At 39.7% G+C, this 20,332-nt stretch overlaps 1 protein-coding gene across 7 annotated transcripts in view; it reads right to left on the bottom strand.

Annotated features, from left to right (window-relative positions):
* The window catches only part of ESRRG (estrogen related receptor gamma), a 791,879-nt gene that overhangs the window by 315,717 nt on the left and 455,830 nt on the right, over positions 1–20,332 (bottom strand). For 2 of the 7 annotated variants that reach the window (XM_061625190.1, XM_061625195.1), the window contains exon 1: positions 4,585–4,817. The exons of the other annotated variants lie outside the window; for them this stretch is intronic. Coding sequence is in view for 1 of the 2 variants with exons in the window: in XM_061625195.1 (XP_061481179.1) it covers positions 4,585–4,640 (56 nt within the window). In the remaining variant the exon portion in view is untranslated. Of the gene's footprint in view, positions 1–4,584; positions 4,818–20,332 lie in introns of those variants that run through there. 7 annotated transcript variants of the gene reach the window in all.

Below are 20,332 nucleotides of genomic sequence, written 5' to 3'. Positions count from 1 at the left end.
TGGAGACAGAGAAGCTAAATATTTCACTGTCAGAGCATGTCGAGAAGTGCAATTCATTTCTCTCTCGTGTGCTTTAGGACAATGACAATTTAATACAAGGCCAGTTGATGTAAAAGAGATAAACCAAACCAGCCCAGCATAATCACAGATTTCCTCCTGAGAGTTTGCTAGGGCTACAGAGGCACTAGATAGATATAAACATTTATTGTTGCTGTCCCCCAATGAATGTGCTATGAAGCAGAATCCAAAGCATACATAATATAATTGAGTTGCTTTAAAACTTCTAGAGGGATACAGTCTCCGATTTATGCCAGATTTCTTATATTCAGCATTTCTACCAACTGATAACAAGAATATTCATAAAGGAGCATTGCTTTGAAGAGTGTCAATAAATATTGGTGTTCATTTCTATATGCTTTTTCAGCTACACCAAAGCCAAAGGTCACTGTGCATCAGAAATGTTCAATATCAGGAAGTTTGCCAGGCTATTTAAGTGTACTGTTAATTAAAAAAAAAAAGCACAGAATCTAGCATCATATTGTTAGTCTAAGACTGTAAACTATTGGTCTCTGGCATAAAAGGGGAAGGGTTTCACAAACAAATCACAAATAAGTTACCCTCTGTATTTGATGTATAGTGTCATGTATTGCAAAATTAATTGCAAAAGTAGGGCTTGGCTAATGAGGCGGTCCTTATCTTTCCTCAGCAGTCCAAGCGGAAGTATTTTTTTCCAGCAGGCTTAATGCGTTTTTCCTTTCTTTAAATTCCCAAAGTGATACCCAATGTAACTTCAAATCAGATGAAACCAGCAGAATCCATCCCCTGAAACATCATCCCACACACCCACCAAACCCTGAACAGAATAGGTTTGTTTCCATTCCCTTTTTCTCTGAAAATATCAATATAACTAGATTCCTTCTTCATATTTACTTCTTAGCGTATTTAAAACAACTCAAGAAGAATGTTAGTTATGCTACTGTAATGTAAATTATTTCCCAAGTGTATTGTCGGGGAGGTCTTAAGGTAAGGATAGCTTTAAAATGGGACAGCAAGGCTTTGGAGAGAAAGGGGGGAAGGAAATAGCGGGGAGGGAATTATCATCCATTCAAGAGAATTAATGGATATTCACAAGGGCTTTGTTAATAACACAGGTTAATTACTGCTGCAACACACCAGGCTCAGTAAATAAAAGAGTGGAACCATAAACATGTTAAAATGAGCATCCATCACTAAAAAGAAAAAGGAGGAAAAAAAGGTCAGGCCCAACAAATAAAAAGCTGTCAGGCAGCCATTTCAGCACCAGCTACTTGCTCTCTATGTCACCTGCAAAAACTTGCAGAAAAGACATCTGAGCAGAAATCCAAACTTGGAAAATAGAGTAAGGGAGTGTATAACAAGGCCCATTTGGGTAGATGGGCAAGGAAGAACTGAATATGAAAAGCAGTACACCGATACTCATTTAGTCAGCAGACATGCTTATACCTTGTGTCTTTGGATTTGGGGGACAGCATTCCTTAAGGTTTTCTTGTAGGCCTACTGAGTGCATATTACATGAATACTCATACACACATTTATCCACAGGCATGTTCTTATATACTGTACAGGACAATTATCACTTCAATTATATAGGGAGCCCTGACCTCAAGAAGACTAACCTTATAGTCGATTCAGGAGTGTTAACTTTCCCCCCACAGATATCAGCTACCCCTCCCCTCAATGCAAATAATGCACATATTTTCCAGATCAAATGTTATTGGAAATAAGAGCCATGCAATAAAAGAGGGGCAGTAAAACACACACACATCTAACCAAGTATAATTTCTAGATATTTAATGAATAATATTGATAAAGAAGAAAATGCAGATTCCAAAGATCAGCTCTCAAACATAATGTTTTTAAAAGTAAATGTTGTGAGATCTGTAAACACTCTTTCAAGGCACTCAAGCATCTTTTGTCTCCACATTCCAACATCAGTATTCACTACTGAAATTTCAGCCATCCATCCTAAGTTTCAGTTCTTGGCATCTGTATGCTTTATCTCAGGTACTACAAAACAAGTTTGTTTCTAAAATAATGTATACTGACATTCACATGAGCTCTTCCTCATTTCAATACTGTTGCATTTTAATGGAGGAAGCGTGGAAGAGGTCGAGGGTTCAAATTCATGGAACGGACAGAACTACAAAGGGAAATGTACACAGCTCAGAGAAGATATTTGAAGTCACAAATCTATTTGCCTCTCTATGCTTGGCATTCAGAGATCATGTTTAAATTTACTAAGCTAGTTCCTCCCCCCTCCCCTTTTTTGGAGTGTTTCAATTGCCTTTCCTTCTTCCAACAGCTGTGACAACTGTTAAAACAGTCAGTAAAATTAAGTCCGCTCTATAATCCTTTAGTCAATGTTACATTTTAATCACAGGTTGGATAAGATTTTGTATTATGAGCACACCGCTTCATTTAGTACAATTAAAGTGACAAACATATGTGTAAATCAGCAACTATACTGCATCTGTTCTGTTATTAACTGCTATTTGACATTATTAACATTACTGTTTTTGCTGAAAAGGCAAAAGCAAGGGAGGCAGCTGGCTTTTAAGTTTTTGCATTCTTTAACACGCGCTAGCCAGACATCAAAGCATACCTTATGTCAGTAAGGCAGATGTCTATGTGCCCCCCAAATGTTCTATCAGTTTTTAGCCCTCACCACCACCACAATACGCACTCTATAAAGTGCTAAGTCTAGAAATAATCCACTGCTTTTATTTCGTCCCTGTAGCTTCCTTCATAGGTTGTTGTGCATCACATGCCACATAGCAAAAATACAATTACTAGCAATATTAATAGCAAGTAAGGCAGTGTGGTTTATTAATTGAGACAGAGAGACAGATGTGTTACAGCGCATTGGGTAGTTCTGCCAGGGAAGGACGCCTCACACCCACCAAACCACAGATCCATCCAACCTTACATTCGGAAGACTTTTAACAGAGGCAAAAGGGGGAGGGGGCAAGATAAGAGTGCTAATTGTGGTAAGGGGGGAAGAATAGTTTCAATCTTTCACCAGAGCTAAGAAGACATGTGTCCCAATTTCATTTAAATGCATCTACTTTAAGCAGCTTATCAAAATTAATCATTCAAATTAGCTCTAAGAAGGTAAAATCAAGAAAGCTCCTTAAAAAAAGAACATCTTCCTAACTTTAGAATCTCTCCACCTCTCACTTCCCCCACCAAAGAAAACCACCCATCTCAACTTGGAACAGTGACTGACAACTGCACTTATGCACAGATTAAGACATTTTAAATCACACTGTATATCAGCTTACTGAATGCTGATCTATAAACCATATCTCAGTGAGCATGCTGTTCCTATTTATTTAACTTCTTCTGCAGATGGACAAGGAATTTTGCTTCCAGTTTCCAATTAGCAAGCTCTTTTATTGTCTGTATTATTTTCCAGAATCCCAGGCACTTTTAAAAAAATCTGACTTAACTGCAACTTGCCAATATAACCTGCAGACACTATGGATAGGTAGTGGGCCTATACCCACAATACACCGTCACTTCCTAGTTTAGCCACACTATGCATTCTTGTGTACAGCTGAGTCAACTGACAGTTTCCACAGTGTGTAATTTTTGCCCAAAATTAAGTTTACAAGCTCTCGAAGTTCTAGAGTGTTCAATTTGCCTTCGGAATCTCCCCACCCTCTTCTCTGCTGTCGGGTAGGAGATAAGAAAACATGCATTAAACTATATGTCTTTTAAAGGTATATTAAACGTGCTGCATACACAAAGTACCTTACTGTGTAGGATAGATTAATAATAGCAACAGCAGTTTTTTTTTTTAAAAAAATGCTATATTCCAATTAAAGCAAAATACTGGCTCAAGAAGCAACACACTCTCTCTCCTTACTACTTAATAGACCAATTTGTCACTAAATGACTGGAACGTTACATTCCACTTTAATTACAGAGCACTATCCTTAAAGTGGGATTAAACAGTTGGGCTGGTTTCTAGCTCCTAACTGTGCACAGTTAGAAACATCAGAAAGACCAAAACATTATCTAACTGAAAAGGCCCTAAATATCTAAATCCTGTTTCAGAATATATCCTTCTTAAATTCTGTTTGGGGGTGGGGGGGCAATAGGGGGCAGAAGAGGAGGCGTACATGTGTCGTTCTGAAAGGTCTATTTAGACAATTCCCTCTGCATTTGTGCCAAGTGCCTATTCTTAGTAGCTGAATAAGAAGTGACTGTCATTCACACAACTGTTTGGGGGGGGGGGTTCTCCCCTTTCCCCCGACAGTCACACCGCTTCCGTGGCTGCTCGAAAGCTAACACTGTAGAGAATGCACAATTCTCCCACTTACTGAATTAGCAAAGAAAGGCGGGCACAAAAGAGACAACACAGACGCAAACAGCCCCAATCATGCACAACAGAAGCCGGAAACCATTACCTGAAACAGCGTTAGCATTCAGTGTTCTAATATGCTTATTATCTCCACCCCCGGTTTTGGAAAATAAAAGTGGGAACCGGTGGTTTAAAAAGAAGGAGAAAAAGGAAGAGGGAATAAGAAAAAAGATACCTACTCTTCTTCGTAGTGCAAGGAAAAAGATTCAGGAAGGCAAAGTTCTACCGAATCCATGTGCGCTCGGCAACCATTATTTGTGCACCCCAGCTATAAATCAAAGTTTCCTTGACACAGCACAGTGCAATTAACACAAATGTTCTCCTGGTGACAAGCCTATAGGCACAGCCAGTTGGGACCAAAAGCTCTCACACTCTCCTAATCAAGGACTTAAAGCCCCGATTGGAGCTTATAAATATGAAGTAGGGCTTTACATATGCAGTCCCACTGGCCCAGACAGATACCGGATTGGTAGGGCGTCAGCCAATCAGCGCCAGCAAAAACAGACACTGCACAGATTGAGCGGAGCTCGGCAGGTAGAGACGAGCAAAGGGGACTGAGAAGGGATGGGGGGGGGCGAGAAATGATAGAAATAATAAGCGACAAGTAAGAACACACAGATATAAACGATGCAACGTTTTAAAAAGGACTTCAAAAGCACGGCTCTTTCTTAACTCTTGTGGTGGCTACCTTTAACTCTTTAGGGTGAGCAAATGCTGTCTGCTTCTTAAAAGACAGTTTGACAGGAAGGAGTACAGCCTCAGTTGCTTTTGTGAAGATTTCATCACAAGGTATAAGTTTTGTGCTGCTGTTCTCTTTTCCCATTGCATTGTTGGCTGCCAGTGTTTTCTGTTTTGTTTAGTGATCTCATTTTGTGACAAATTAGTATTCATCCTTACTGTCCCATCCTATGCATGTTTACTCGGAAGACAGTCGCTCTGGAATTCCGTAGGGTTTACTCTCTGTGCCAGGTCAGTGCCTATAGGATTGCAGCCTAAAGCACACTTACTTTGAAAGAAATTCCCATGTAACTTCGTGGGACTTACTTCTGAGTAAACAAGCAGTAGATTGGCTACATGAATCCTGACTCCAAAATAAGTTTTATTTAATTCATGGGGGCTTACTTCTGCATAAATGTGTTGAAGAATTTGCACGTCAACTGAAATCCTAAGTATATTTACTACTGAATAAACATGGATAAAATTGAACTGTTAATTTCCCTCTCCCTTCATATAATTCACCTAAATTCTATTCTATATTTCTAAAGATTGAGTTAAGGAATCTATATACTATAATTCTGCATTGCTAACTTTTGAACATGTAAGACTAGCAGTGTTTGTGTTTTCATCAGTGAAAAAGTGTCAGGGTTAAACTAAAGAGAAATGAATGTATACTTTTAACTATATTTTCACAGAAACAGGAGCATGCACTTATGGAAAATATGTTTTGCTATATCCATCCAAGAATAAAAAGAGGCACTTTATTGATCAGTATCTTCCATAAGAATACTTATAGTATTTACTTGAATTTAAGTCCTATTGATTTCAAGGAAACCTACTTCCGAATAATGCAGGTTAGGCTCTTCAGTAGAGCTAAGGCTACATAGCTATATTATAACTTGGTCATATTTCTCACTGAAGTCAGCAAATAGAACTCTGAACAAACATGCATTGGATCCATATGTGCCAGCTAAAATTTCAGTGGCCTGACAACTATATGTGCTTCAGTAAGTAAATACAAACTTTCAATAAAAACTTCAAGGATCTTGTCAATGTAGAAGCAAATGCATTGCATTATTTGCATAAATGCCTACAAAATTATCCAGCCTCTAGTTACCATCCTTAGCTACAGCATATCAAATCTGCTGATTTCCCTCACTGAACAAACCCACTGAACAAACTTCTTACCTGCAGGGAAAAATGCATCCTATATATGGTGATGAAACAATTGTTAGATTCATGAAAAATACTTTTTTACTAATTCAGCTATATTGCGTGGAACACTTTTTTCTGACTGAAGCACTCTGTGATGCAAATGGCATAATCTTTTAGATCAAAACAAATCAGTGCACACCCTCAGACTGCATTAATGCCTTTCACAAATGGGAATACAACAGCTGTCTCCAAATCTATTTGATGGCTTTTGCCAAAGTAAGATGACAGAAGAAGACAAATATATGTAAGTGCAATGGACGTGTTTGCATCTGTTTGTTTTACTGAGCAACTTACAGTGTATATTTATCCCATATTAAGTTGGTAGTCTGCTTCTTATACATGCAGAAAAACACACCTCCACGTTTAGGAATTGCAATCCACACAGCAAAACATAGAGGTCTGACCACTATAGAAAAGCAGATGGTAAAAACTTAATTATCAGTAGCATTATGCTGCCTGTATTACTAAATGTAGACCCCAATTAAGATGTACATTTTGGTCCTGAGCAATGAATTAAAAGTATTCTGACATGCATTCTACCGAATCATTTCACAGATTTCACTAAACAAGAACAAGAAGATGATGATAGGTGTTTGTATTAGTAATTTTAGCACACCTGAAAATATTGTAATAGAATAAATGACTTGTTTATAGCAGATTTTATAGCAGAATTCTTGATTCTGTATAACTTACGTGTAATCAGTATTCAGTCTATTTTCACAAACATACTGAAGCACACTCCTATACACATGGATATACTTATTCCATATTGCTCTTTGAACTCAGATACATTTTCAATAGGTATTCTAGCTCAAGAGTTTGAAAGTCTTGTTGAACACGCAGCTTTTTCAAGTGTCAAAGTCCCTAGTCTGGATAGCTATGTTTATAAGCAAAGAGTATGTGCTGAAATATAGCCTCATAGTCATTAAATCATCATTAGAAAATAAAAAAAAACTCCATATTGTTTTAAGATCATTACAATTAGCTGTTCATATTCTTTGGACTACTGCTTTCCTTTGTGCTCTGCCTTCCCATCTACTAAGCTTTTCTTATCCACATAGTTTCCGCTATCCTTTTTCTTGCCCATGTCATCTTACGCTTCCCCCCATCACCAAATTAACTACGGCTTTTCACCAGACACCTTGCAAGAATCTGTCTTTGCTGATGGTGCTTCTACTTAGAAGACTACAGCCGTAGCAATTTAATTTATGCATTCATGAAAGGCAGTTGGCCTTTCTCCCCTGGGATTCAAAATGTCACCTCCACTAGACCTGGGCCTGGAATTTCAACTGCATTCTGAAATTTGGGCATGCCAGTTTACAATTTGGTTATTATAATAAAAAGAAGAAATAAATTAGGCAACTCACCAGGTGTTATAGTGCTCTCTTTTCTCTGAAAAATGCTTGTTTAGTTGACGAGGCTTTAAAATGACTTGTGAGAATATCAGAACAAATGCATATTACATAACCTCTAGATCACAGACAATAAAAGTGAAGTGTGTGCACTCTCTCTGTTTTACACATACATGCACACACTAAATCAAATGTTCCAGTGTAAACATCTTACCTCAAAGAGTCTCCACAAAGCAATAGTAATGGAATTGGGAATCAGCTGGGAGGGTAAGAGAAGCTGTCACGAGTAGCTGCACCAGTCAATGAGCACCGCTGAACAGTGTCTACATCTTCACATCCCCTCTGTGTGTATAATTATTCCCATGTAGAGTACTGTACATCTTTAAGCTCCTTCACACTTAAGTGCTACAGACATCTCATTGCATCCAAATTGCCCAACTCCTAAACCCCAGCTACCTCACGGCTACTGAAGTAAAGATTCAGTGGCACTTTGCAGAAGCGGCATAGTTAATTGTGCCGAGCACATATTTACTCAAAATGGACACTGGAGACAAAAACATGGAAAGGAAATCTGAGTCTACTATGTATATTACTATTATTGCTTTGAACCCTAAGTTATTTAAAGGACATTATATATCCCCATAAACAGTGCTTCCACACCACCAAAGGAGAACGTTCTTTCAATTATGTTTGAATTAAATGTTACTTGTTCAAATCCATCCTGGAGGTCTGAAATTAATCATGATCAACATAACATAACATAACTACTTTCTTTGTTGCACACACCAGTCCTGCACTTGACTATTTGAAAGCAAATCCCACCTATTTCAGTTATAAGTCATTAGTGCTAAGATATTAAAACTGCTTACAATTTGTCATTTCTGCTTTACCTCAGGATGTACATCATATTCCTGAGTACAATATATTATTCTCTATTCTCTCTCACACACACACAAACAGCTATTGACAAGCTTACACTCTGAATTTCTTTGCATGCTTATATACACTTGAGCAAATGGCAGTAGATTACTACTTTAAAACCATCTGCCGCTTTCATTTATATTTAGCAGAAATAATGACCACCTTGCCTGGATTTTAGACAAACAAGCCATATAAGAATTTGCTTTCAAATGCAAGCCACAAATAAGCAAACACGTGCACACATATGCGTACACATACACAGTTTCTTTTCCTTATATAAACTCTGCATGTGTACACAAAGTTTATTCAGTAAGAAGTCAGAGCAACAATATCATACCAATAAAATACAATAGATGAACCACAACAGGTATTCTATATCACCAGTTCTTTAGGGCTGGCCACTGCATTTTGTATTAGTAATTTAGCAGGTACAGAATAGATCCTCTTCACACTACTGTAAAGTGACTTTTTTCTGTTCACCTTAACATCTTTCTTGAAGTGCAAGGGGGGGGGGTCTTCTGCAGGAAATATCTGGGGAAGAAATTCTTGCTAAAGCATGCATACCCTTACCCTCTCCCAGTAGTCCCATCAAACTCTTTTTCCAGCACAAGTTTCCTCAGAGAGCCACACAGTGTTGCTGTCTTAGGAAGCCAATGAGAAGATGACTGAAGGAATTCAGTCACTGTTTAATTAATACAGGATTATTTTACTTTCATTTGTGAAGCTAATAATATGACTGGTGGAATGTCAGTAAAAATTAAATCATAAACTAGTGCAGTGCCATGGGAAAAGCTTACTTTAGTTACGAATTATTCCCAGTAGAAATCTTGAAAATTCTTATACATATTTACAATGGTAAAATACCACATGCTGGTATATGGAATAGTGAAAGATTTGAAGAATCTGTGTGCCATGTATCAGAGAGCAAGAGTTAACAATTTCAGATTATACATTAGTAAGTGGGTTGAAGATATGTTGTTTCTTGAATGTTAAAGCACCACATGTTAAGTGGAGAAGTACACTCAAGGTCAGTGTTGCATTTTGGACAATCTCATCCACTGTGATATTATGATAATCACACTTAAAATATTCATATAGAAAGAACAAATTAGGCTTTTCACTAGAAAGATGATTATGATAAACAAGAATTCTGTAGGAGACAAATTCATATTGCTTTCTTTCACAATACATTGCTGCTTATTAGGACTGTGATGCTTCTTCTAGAAATAGTCACCATGTTATTTTGCTTGGGTTACCTTTTTTTTGTTCAAAGACATTGTGTTTGAAGAGAAAGCAATTGTTCACTTCCTTCCCTATACCGAAACTAATATGAAAAGCTACCAGTCCACAGACTTTAAAAAGGTACTTCAGCAAACAAGCAGGCATCAAGACATCCTGAAATGAGATTAGGATTGTAACTCTGAGCAACTGTGGGACAAGATCTCCACTCCCCCCACCTCCACAGCTTCCTACCTAACTGGAAGCTCCAGGCACTAAAAATAGAAAAGAAGATGGAGTGCAAATATTTCCCCAGTGAAAATACCAATAATCTTTACTGTGAGCTGACACGAATTGCTTGTTACAGTGCCCTAGGATATCATGGCCTGAAGCGACAGAACACACCACACACGCACATGCAAACACAAACATACTCAAAGACACTAACCATCTCCAAATCCATAGTAATATGTGTTTGTATGTGTGCATTTTGCAGCGGCCTTATGAAATCCGACTTCTAGCTGTTATACCTGCCATACAAAGCCCATCATTTGTAGCCTGCCAGGTTTTTCTTCCTTGTGAATACCTTTGCCCATCTTTCTCTCCTTTCTCTCCCCCTCTGTTCACTTTTCTCTGGCATTTATATTATTAATGTTATTGCTATTATTACTGTCCAAGCATAAGCTGATCCACGGGGGAGCCTGTGTAATTTAACCCCTGAAGCACTAAATTTCTTCACATGTGCCAAAGACACAGGTTTGTTGTTGCCTCTAGCAATATCCCAGGAATACGAGTGATGGCGGTGTCATATCATCACATAGTGACTTAATCTATTGCGACACCCAGGGAATGGGCAACTGAAAAGATTTACAGAATATGTTTTAACTACATACAAACGTGCTGTTCCCATTTCCCAATAAGCCAAAGTCACTGGAATCAAACTGGAACAAATTCTGCCCACCTTCCACTCCCCAGTTCCAAATATTAAGCCCTGTGTCATCCAATCATCCTGTTTCATCAGTTGAAATCACAATATAAAATATAACTCTAATAACAGCCTATTTTGTAACATTTCTTTGTTCTTTTTCATGTCTTCTGATTAACAAGCAGTCAGAGCATGTTGAATTGCTGAATAGTGCAGCCGTGGTAGTATGACTGTGCACACAACTAAAGGAAAGAACCTTACTTCACTATCCTTTTCAAATAGTCTGACTGACAACAGAGTCATGTTTCAAAAACGGCTCTTTAATGGGGCAACACTGAAAGGTGGGAAGGACATGATATTCACATTTTGATACTGAACTGCAATAAATATTGACAAAAAGGAATCGCCTGTACTGTGTAAAGGCAAAACTGATATATATTCATTTTCCCACCATTAAATGTTAAATATAAGGATTTTTATTTTGCTTTCTACTGAATTCCATTTTGAGTGAGTAACACATTCAGATATAATGTAAGATAGGTATTATTATATCTATGTTTAGATAGAGTTCCAATGCAAGATGTTTGGACTATAGATGATCCACTGTTGTTGCTTAGTTAGCATCTCAGATAATGAATATTGCATTAATATCCTACAGAATAAGTTTAGATATCAGGACCACACTTGATCTTAGCTAAAAGACCAAGAAGCTAAACACAATCCAAATCACTTGTAGAAAGCCTTCTCTTCATTTGTCTTCAGCATTTTGAAAGTCTTGATGGATGAAGTAGGCATTCTACTGATATTAGGACCATGTCTGCTTGCCACTGTTAGTGACCTGAGTGATACACCCAAGTAACATGTATTATTTGGCCTCAAACTGTAATTGGTATGTGTAATTTGCTTTATGTCCATGATCTTTCCACCTCTGAAGAGGGAGGTGTAACAATGGAAATGGGAAGTACTAGATCTGTATTCACAGCTACAGTGCATTGTGACGGCAGTGCAATCTCAGTCTCGAGGCCCATCATGCCAATCATTGGGTTATATTCAACATAGTGCTAAGGAGATTGTTCCATCAACACAAGCATTTCTGCTTGCCTGACGGAATGATCTTCCATCTTCCTGCCCCACATGTTGTTCTGGGGGTTCTCCTGATCCTCTGGAGCAGATTTAAGGGGACCACTGGGGGAGAAGCATGGCGCTGAGGGAGGAGGGGGAAAATCCCATTGCACTAGCAGGAGTCCTTGCACTAGCTTCCACTAATGCAATGAGTTAGCTGAATCTGGCCCATTACTATGACCATTTTATTTATTAAAAACATATTCTATCTTTCCACTGTGTATTGATGACTGCCTACACCAATGAACCCCCTTTAGGATGCACACCTTAACATGGTGAGGGGGTTTGAGAGTGCTGAAGAAGCTGAGAGCAATGCCGTCAGGAGTCTAGACCAAGAGGCTAGACTCCTAGCAGGGGCACCCATGGCGGAATGGTCAAAGCTGAGACACCAGACTAAGATGCATCCAAACTCAGAGGAAGGCAATGGTAAACCACCTCTGAATACCTCTTACCATGAAAACCCTATGAACAAAGTATCCAAAATGCAACACGACATAGTGCTGGAAGATGAGACCCCCAGGTCAGAAGGCACTCACTGAGCTACTTGGGAAGAACAAAGAACAAGTACGAGTAGTGCTGTGACTAATGATGCAGCTGGGTCAAAGCCGAAAGGAAGCCCAGAGGCCGATGTGCACAGATGCGAAAGGAGAGTCCGGAGTTGTACGACGCACACAATAGGAACATGGAATGTGAGAAGCATGAACCAGGGAAAGTTATAAATTGTCAAGCAAGAAATGGAGCGTATCAACATTACAATACTTTGTGTGAGTGAATTAAAATGGACTGGAATGGGACATTTTCAATCAGGCAACTACAAAATATTTTATGCAGGAAATGAGAAATCAAGAAGAAATGGGGTTGCTTTAATAGTGAGAAGTGATGTAGCAAAAGCAATTAGGAGCTACAACACAAGGTCTGAGCGAGTTATATCAATGAGATTAAACGGGAAACCTATTAACATAACCATCATCCAAGTCTACGCTCCAACATCAAACGCAGAAGAAGAATTGGAAAGATTTACACAGAAGTACAGGAGGAAATTGATCACACACCAAAACAAGATATGATGATAATCATGGAGTCTGGAATGCAAAAGTAGGGAACAGAGGAGAAGTAGGAATTGTGGGGAAATGGGGCTTAGGTGACAGAAATGAAGCAGGAGAAAAACGTATTGAATTCTGTGAAGCCAATGATTTGTTTCTTGCCAACACATTTTTTGAGCAACCAAAAAGACGACTGTACACGTGGACATCACCAGATGGTCAATATAGGAATCAAATTGATTATATAATTGGAAACAGAAGATGGAGAAGTTCCATACTTTCTGCAAAAACAAGACCAGGAGCAGACTGCGGTACAGATCATGAACTGATTGTATCGAAAATCAGAGTAAAGCTAAAGAAGAAGAACAAAGCACTCATAATGCCAAAATACAATTTAAATAACATCCCAGAAGAATATCAAGATCAAATAAGGAACAGGTTTGAGGCTTTAAACTTAGTTGACAGAGAACCAGAAGAACTATGGACTGAAGTCAGGGACATTATCAGGGAAAAATTCAAAAAGACAATACCTCTGGTTAAAAAGAGAGAAAGACCTCAATGCATGACTGAAGAAACTCTTAAAATGGTTAAAGAGAGAAGGAAAGCAAAAGCAAAAGGAGATAGAAACACGGTCAGAACCATAAATGCAACTATACGACGACTAGTACGTAGGGACAAAGAGAACTATTACAATAGTTATTGTATAGAAATAGAAAAGGACAACAAAATGGGAAGAACAAGAGCCCTATTCCAAAAGATTAGAGAAATGAAAGGGAAATTTAAACCACGAGTAGGGATGTTGAATAATGAACAGGGGAACACACTGACTGACTGAGATGAAATAAAAGGAAGATGGAAGCAATACACTGAAGAACTCTATAAAAGAGATGACAGGATGACAGATTCATTCACGGAGGAACCATATGATGAAGAACCAGAAATTTTAGAATGTGAGGTGAAAGCTGCTCTTAAAATTCTTGGAAGAAACAAATCACCAGGAATAGATGGCATACCAATAGAGTTGCTACAAGCTACTGAGACTGAATCTGTCCACATTTTGACAAAAATCTGTCAAGAAATGTGGAAAACTAAACAATGGCCCGCAGACTGGAAGCTTTCAATATATATCCCACTTCCAAAGAGGGGATCCCAGAGAATGCAGTAATTACCGAACTATTGCCTTAATATCCCATGCAAGTAAAGTAATGCTCAAGATTCTACAACAAAGGCTGTTACCACATATGGAGCGAGAAATGCCAGACATCCAAGCTGGATTTAGAAAGGGAAGAGGCACCAGAGATCATATCGCAAACAAATGTTGGATAATGGAACGGACCGGGGAATTTCAGAAGAAAATCACCCTGTGCTTTATAGATTACAGCAAAGCCTTTGACTGTGTAGATCATGAGAAACTATGGAATGCTTTAAAAGAAATGGGGGTGCCACAGCATCTGATTGTCCTGATGCGCAACCTATACTCTGGACAAGAGGCTACTGTAAGGACAGAATATGGAGAAACCGATTGGTTCCCCATCAGAAAGGGTGTGAGACAGGGGTGTATTTTATCACCCTATTTGTTTAATCTGTACGCAGAACATATCATACGGAAAGCAGGATTGGACCAAGATGAAGAAGGTGTGAAAATTGGAGGAAGAAACATCAATAATTTAAGATATGCAGACGATACCATACTCTTAGCAGAAACCAGTAACGATTTGAAACGAATGCTGATGAAAGTTAAAGAGGAAAGCAGGACTACAGCTGAACGTCAAAAAGACTAAAGTAATGACAACAGAAGATTAATGCAACTTTAAAGTTGACAATGAGGACATTGAGCTTGTCAAGGATTATCAATACCTTGGCACAATCATTAACCAAAAAGGAGACAACAGTCAAGAAATCAGAAGAAGGCTAGGACTGGGGAGGGCAGCTGTGAGAGAACTAGAAAAGGTCCTCAAATGTAAAGATGTATCACCGAACAGTAAAGCCAGGATCATTCAGACCATGGTATTTCCAATCTCTATGTATGGATGTGAAAGTTGGACAGTGAAAAAAGCGGATAAGAGAAAAATCAACTCATTTGAAAAGTGGTGTTGGAGAAGCGCTTTGCGGATACCATGGACTGCAAAAAAGACAAATAATTGGGTGTTAGAACAAATTAAACCGGAACTACCACTAGAAGCTAAAATGATGAAGCTGAGATCATACTTTGGACACATAATGAGAAGACATGATTTATTAGAAAAGATAATAATGCTTGGAAAAACAGCAGGTAGTAGAAAAAGAGGAAGGCCAAACAAGAGGTGGATTGATTCCATAAAGGAAGCCACAGACCTGAATTTACAAGATCTGAACTGGGTAGTTCGTGACAGATGCTCTTGGAGATCACTGATTCATAGGGTCGCCATAAGTCGTAGTTGACTTGGAGGCACATAACAACAACAACACACTAATGAATCTGTGTCCAAATTGATCCTATAATTCTGGCCCTAGAACCATTCATTGTTTATGAAGAATGTGCAATAAAGCAGCTTCCCCTGTTTAATGTTACATGAGAGGAGGTCTGCTGGATCAGGCCAAAGGTCCATCCAGTCTACAATAATGGCCACTCAGATGCTTCTGAGAAGCCAGCAAGCAGGGCATGAAGCATTTTATGTCCCCAAAATCCAGCAATCTACTGCCTTGAAACATACATTTTAGCTATCATGGCTCATATGGGGACATACAGTGCCTTGCAAAAGTAATCAGACTCCTGACCAATGATCTCATATTACTGAATTACAAATGGTACACTGTAATTTCATTCTGTATGATATTTTATTTTGAAACACTGAAACTCAAAATCAATTATTGTATGGTGACATTGGTTTTATGTTGGGAAATGTTTGTAAGAAACATAAAAAACGGAAACATTTCCCAACATAAAACCAATGTCACCATACAATAATTGATTTTGAGTTTCAGTGTTTCAAAATAAAATATCATACAGAACGAAATTACAATGCACCATTTGTAATTCAGTAATATGAGATAATTGGATGGGGTCTGCTTACGTTTGCAAGGCATTGTATGTGTGTTTAGCACTATGAGCCCCCCAAAATTATCAGGTCCCTGTGCCCCTCTGCCATCCTTCTGCATGGCCAGGAGGAAGGCCTCTGCCCACTTTTGATTCACTTTTAAAAAACCTTTGCTTTGAGTTAAGTTTGACCCAGGCAAACCAGGATCAGTTTCATAATAACCCAGATTCACACCATGAGTTATGAAGCTGATGTTAAACTGGACAGAGATGTTTTAAACTAGGATGCCTGGTCTGAACTAAGCTGGAATTCTGTGAAAGTGAAACTAAACTGGGCACAAGTCCTTCTCCAAGCAGCAGGAGTAGACTGGAGCATGCTAGCCCAATGCTTTGTTCAGGTTCACTGAAGCTTATCCATATAGTGCTAAACCATGGTTTAAAAGTATGTACGAATTGGACACATTTAACTAAATATTTTTAAGGAACATAAGAGAATCAACTGAGTCAAAGTGTAGTAACATTAAAACAGAAGTATATGAGAAAGTATGACTCCCTGCTATTTTAGGCTTATGATAGAATCTGTTTTGCTATCTGCTTTTATTATTGGTTTAGTTTTTCAGTTGTGCTGACTGATTTTTTTAAACTTGGTCTGTGATTTTAATATTGTTTTATTGTATCAACAGAATTTTGTTATGACATGATTAAATGCAACAAATTAATGAATAAAGCATCTAAAGGAAGAGGTATAAACTATTTGAAGTCTGTGTTACTGTTCTGGGTTGTGCCAGCTAATTCTAATCCTACCATCCCCTGCTCTGCTGCTTGGACTGCTGGCCATGATCCTGAAGAATGATACATATGTTTTAAATCAAGCCATCAAACCCTCATAAAGTCCCTGATTTAGGAAATTATAACACAATCCTAACCATATCTGAGAAGCCAGTGTGGTGTAATGGTTAGAGTGTAGGACTACGACCTGGGACACCGGGGTTTGAATCCCCAAACAGCAACAAAGCTCACTGGGTGACCTTGGGCCAGTCACTGCCTCTCAGCCTCAGAGGAAGGCAAATACCGCTTACCGTGAAAACCCTCTTCATAGGGTTGCCATAAGTCAGGATCAACTTGAAGGCAGTCCATTTCCATTTTCAAACATATCTACTCAGAAGTCTCATTCAATTCAATGGGGCTTATTCTCAGATAAATGGGTTAGGAGTAGGACTATAGCCTAAATCATTTTAGGATTTAAGTGTAGTCATCTACATGCCTGCTTAGACATAAGTCCTATTTATTTCAATGGAACTTACTCCAAAGTAAATCAGTAGGCAACTTAACTGTATTCCTCCCGCCTCCAACCCCCCCCTGCAAATTATGACCATACATTTTTAGAGAGTAAACATTATTCAGACAATTCATATAGGAATCCTATCTAAAAACCTGTTTCATTTTCATTTTATTAAATTTATATACCACCCATAGCCGAAGCTCCCTGGGCGATTCACAACAATCAGCATAAAATACAATAAAACACATATTTAAAACAGTTTTTTTTAAGAGCTTAAAATTTTAAATTTAAAAACAAACATTTTTACACATACTAAAATGCCTGGGAAAAGAGGAAAGTTTTAACCTGGTGCCGAAAAGATAGTAATGTCGGCGCCAGGCGTACCTCGTCAGGAAGACTATTCCATAATTCGGGGGCCGCCACTGAGAAGGCCCTCTTTCTTGTCGCCACCCTCCGAGCCTCCCTCTGAGTAGGCACCCAGAGGAGGGCCTTCGATGCTGAGCGTAGCGTACGGGTAGGTTCATATCGGGAGAGGCGTTCCATCAGGTATTGTGGTCCCGCACTGTATAAGGCTTTATAGGTTAAAACCAGCACCTTGAACCGGGCCCGGAAACATATAGGCAGCCAATGCAAGTGGGCCAGAATCGGTGTTATATGTTCGGACCGCCTGGTCCCCATTATCAATCTGGCCGCTGCATTTTGCACAAGCTGCAGTTTCCGAACCATCTTCAAAGGCAGCCCCACGTAGAGCGCATTGCAGTAATCTAGTTTAGAGGTTACCAGAGCATGGACAACTGAAGCGAGGTCATCCCTATCCAGATAGGGGCGAAGTTGGGCCACCAAACGAAGTTGGTAAAAGGCAGTCCGTGCCACCGAGGCTACGTGATCCTCAAGTGACAATGAAGGTTCTAAAAGAACTCCCAAACTACGAACCTGCTCCTTCAGGGGGAGTGTAACCCCGTCCAGAACAGGTTGAACATCCACCATCCGGTCGGGAGAACCTCCCACTAACAGCATCTCGGTCTTGTCTGGATTAAGCCTCAGTTTATTAGCTCTCATCCAGTCCATTGTCGCAGCCAGGCAATGGTTCAGTACATTGACAGCCTCACCTGAAAAAGATGAAAAGGAGAAGTAGAGCTGCGTGTCATCAGCATACTGATGGCAACGCACTCCAAAACTCCTGATAACCGCACCCAGGGGCTTCATATAGATGTTAAAAAGCATGGGGGACAAAACTGACCCCTGTGGAACCCCATACTGGAGTACCCAGGGTGTCGAGCAGTGCTTCCCAAGCACTACCTTCTGGAGACGACCCACCAAGTAGGAGCGGAACCACTGCCAAGCAGTGCCACCAACTCCCAAATCAGCGAGTCTCCCCAGAAGGATACCATGGTCGATGGTATCAAAAGCCGCTGAGAGATCAAGGAGAATCAACAGAGTCACACTCCCCCTGTCTTTCTCCCGACAAAGGTCATCATACAGGGCGACCAAGGCTGTCTCTGTACCAAAACCAGGCCTGAAACCCGATTGAAATGGATCTAGATAATCAGTTTCATCCAAGAGTGTCTGGAGCTGGCTGGCAACCACTCATTCGAGGACCTTGCCCAGGAATGGGACATTCGCTACCGGCCTGTAATTGTTAAGATTTTCTGGGTCCAAGGACGGTTTCTTCAGAAGTGGTCTTACCACCGCCTCTTTCAGGCAGCTAGGGACCACTCCCTCTCGCAATGAGGCATTTATCACTTCCCTGGCCCAGCCGGCTGTTCCATGCCTGCTAGCTTTTATTAGCCAAGAGGGGCAAGGGTCCAACTTATAAGTGGTTGCACGCACCAATCCAAGCACCTTGTCAACGTCCTCAAGCTGCACCAACTGAAGCTCATCCAAAGAATCAGGACAAGGCCGTGCTCTGGATACCTCATTCGATTCAACTGCTATAACATTGGAGTCTAAGTCCCGACGGATGCAAAAGATTTTATCCTGGAAGTGCCTAGCAAATTCATTACAGCGGGCCTCAGGTGATTCCACCGAGTCCCTAAGGCCAGAAGACAATAGCCCACGGACAACTTTAAAGAGCTCCGCTGGACAGCAAATAGATGCTTTAACAGTGGCAACCCATGCTACCTCACTATAACAAGACTTATTAAAGGAAAATAATATACTTTTAGCTCATGATTTTTTTACATATATTGAGCAAAAAATGGCACTTGCAATACTATTGTTACAATTCACATCTTTGTCTTGTTGCCCAATCTTTGTCAAGATACCCAGTGCATTGCTAATACAATGAAAATGTTTAGATTTTTTAAGCTATATTAGCAAAGATGATTAAATGAGACAATGGCCTGTTTTGCACATCCCACTAAACCATATCATGGCTTTGTGCAAATGCAGAGCATATAAGCTCCCAGGGAGAGATCACAGCTACAGTAGGGCCCCACTTATATGGCAGGTTAGGGACCAGGCCCCTGCCGTAAAGCGGAAATCGCCGTAAAGTGGAACCCATAGACTATAATGGGGCTGTCGTGCAAAAATGACACAAAAACGTCGCAAAACGTTGCAAAAGAGCAAAAATCGGCTTTAAAATAGAAAACGAAAGCCGCCGCATTAGCGGAACGCTGGGAAGCAAAGCGCCAGGAAGCGGGGCCCTACTGTACTTTATTCTTCCTTCCAGTTGTTGTGCTGCTGCATGGCCCTGAGTAAGCCATGGTTTCACTTAATGTATAACCTGAACGTGGGTTCATGGTTTAGCTCTCCAGACTAACTATAAGCTATAACCAAGGTTCTTTTCTTGGTTTACAGCTCATAGTTTTTCCAAGAGCGCTAAACCACAAGCCTAGGTTCAGACAACATTCTAAGCAGCTGCAAAATGAATGGGGAGGAGCAAAGTGGCCACCTCCTTCCTGGTAGCTTGCACATTCACACTAAGGCGACTAAGCCATGGTTTGCCTTAGCGTGATGTGTGAACCAGGCCTGTATAATCCTAATGTCATCTTTTTGCAGCTAGATCTTTCTATTATTTTAATTTCTATTTATCAGCCAGTTAGGCCTGTACTCAGTGCCAATCAATAGATTTAGCTCTGTGATACAGAAATACTACTGTTGCCGTTCTTGCCTAA

The sequence above is a fragment of the Rhineura floridana genome, chromosome 4 (assembly GCF_030035675.1).
Source record: "Rhineura floridana isolate rRhiFlo1 chromosome 4, rRhiFlo1.hap2, whole genome shotgun sequence".
Lineage (NCBI taxonomy): Eukaryota > Metazoa > Chordata > Lepidosauria > Squamata > Rhineuridae > Rhineura > Rhineura floridana.
This window is presented reverse-complemented; position numbering and strand designations above follow the sequence as displayed.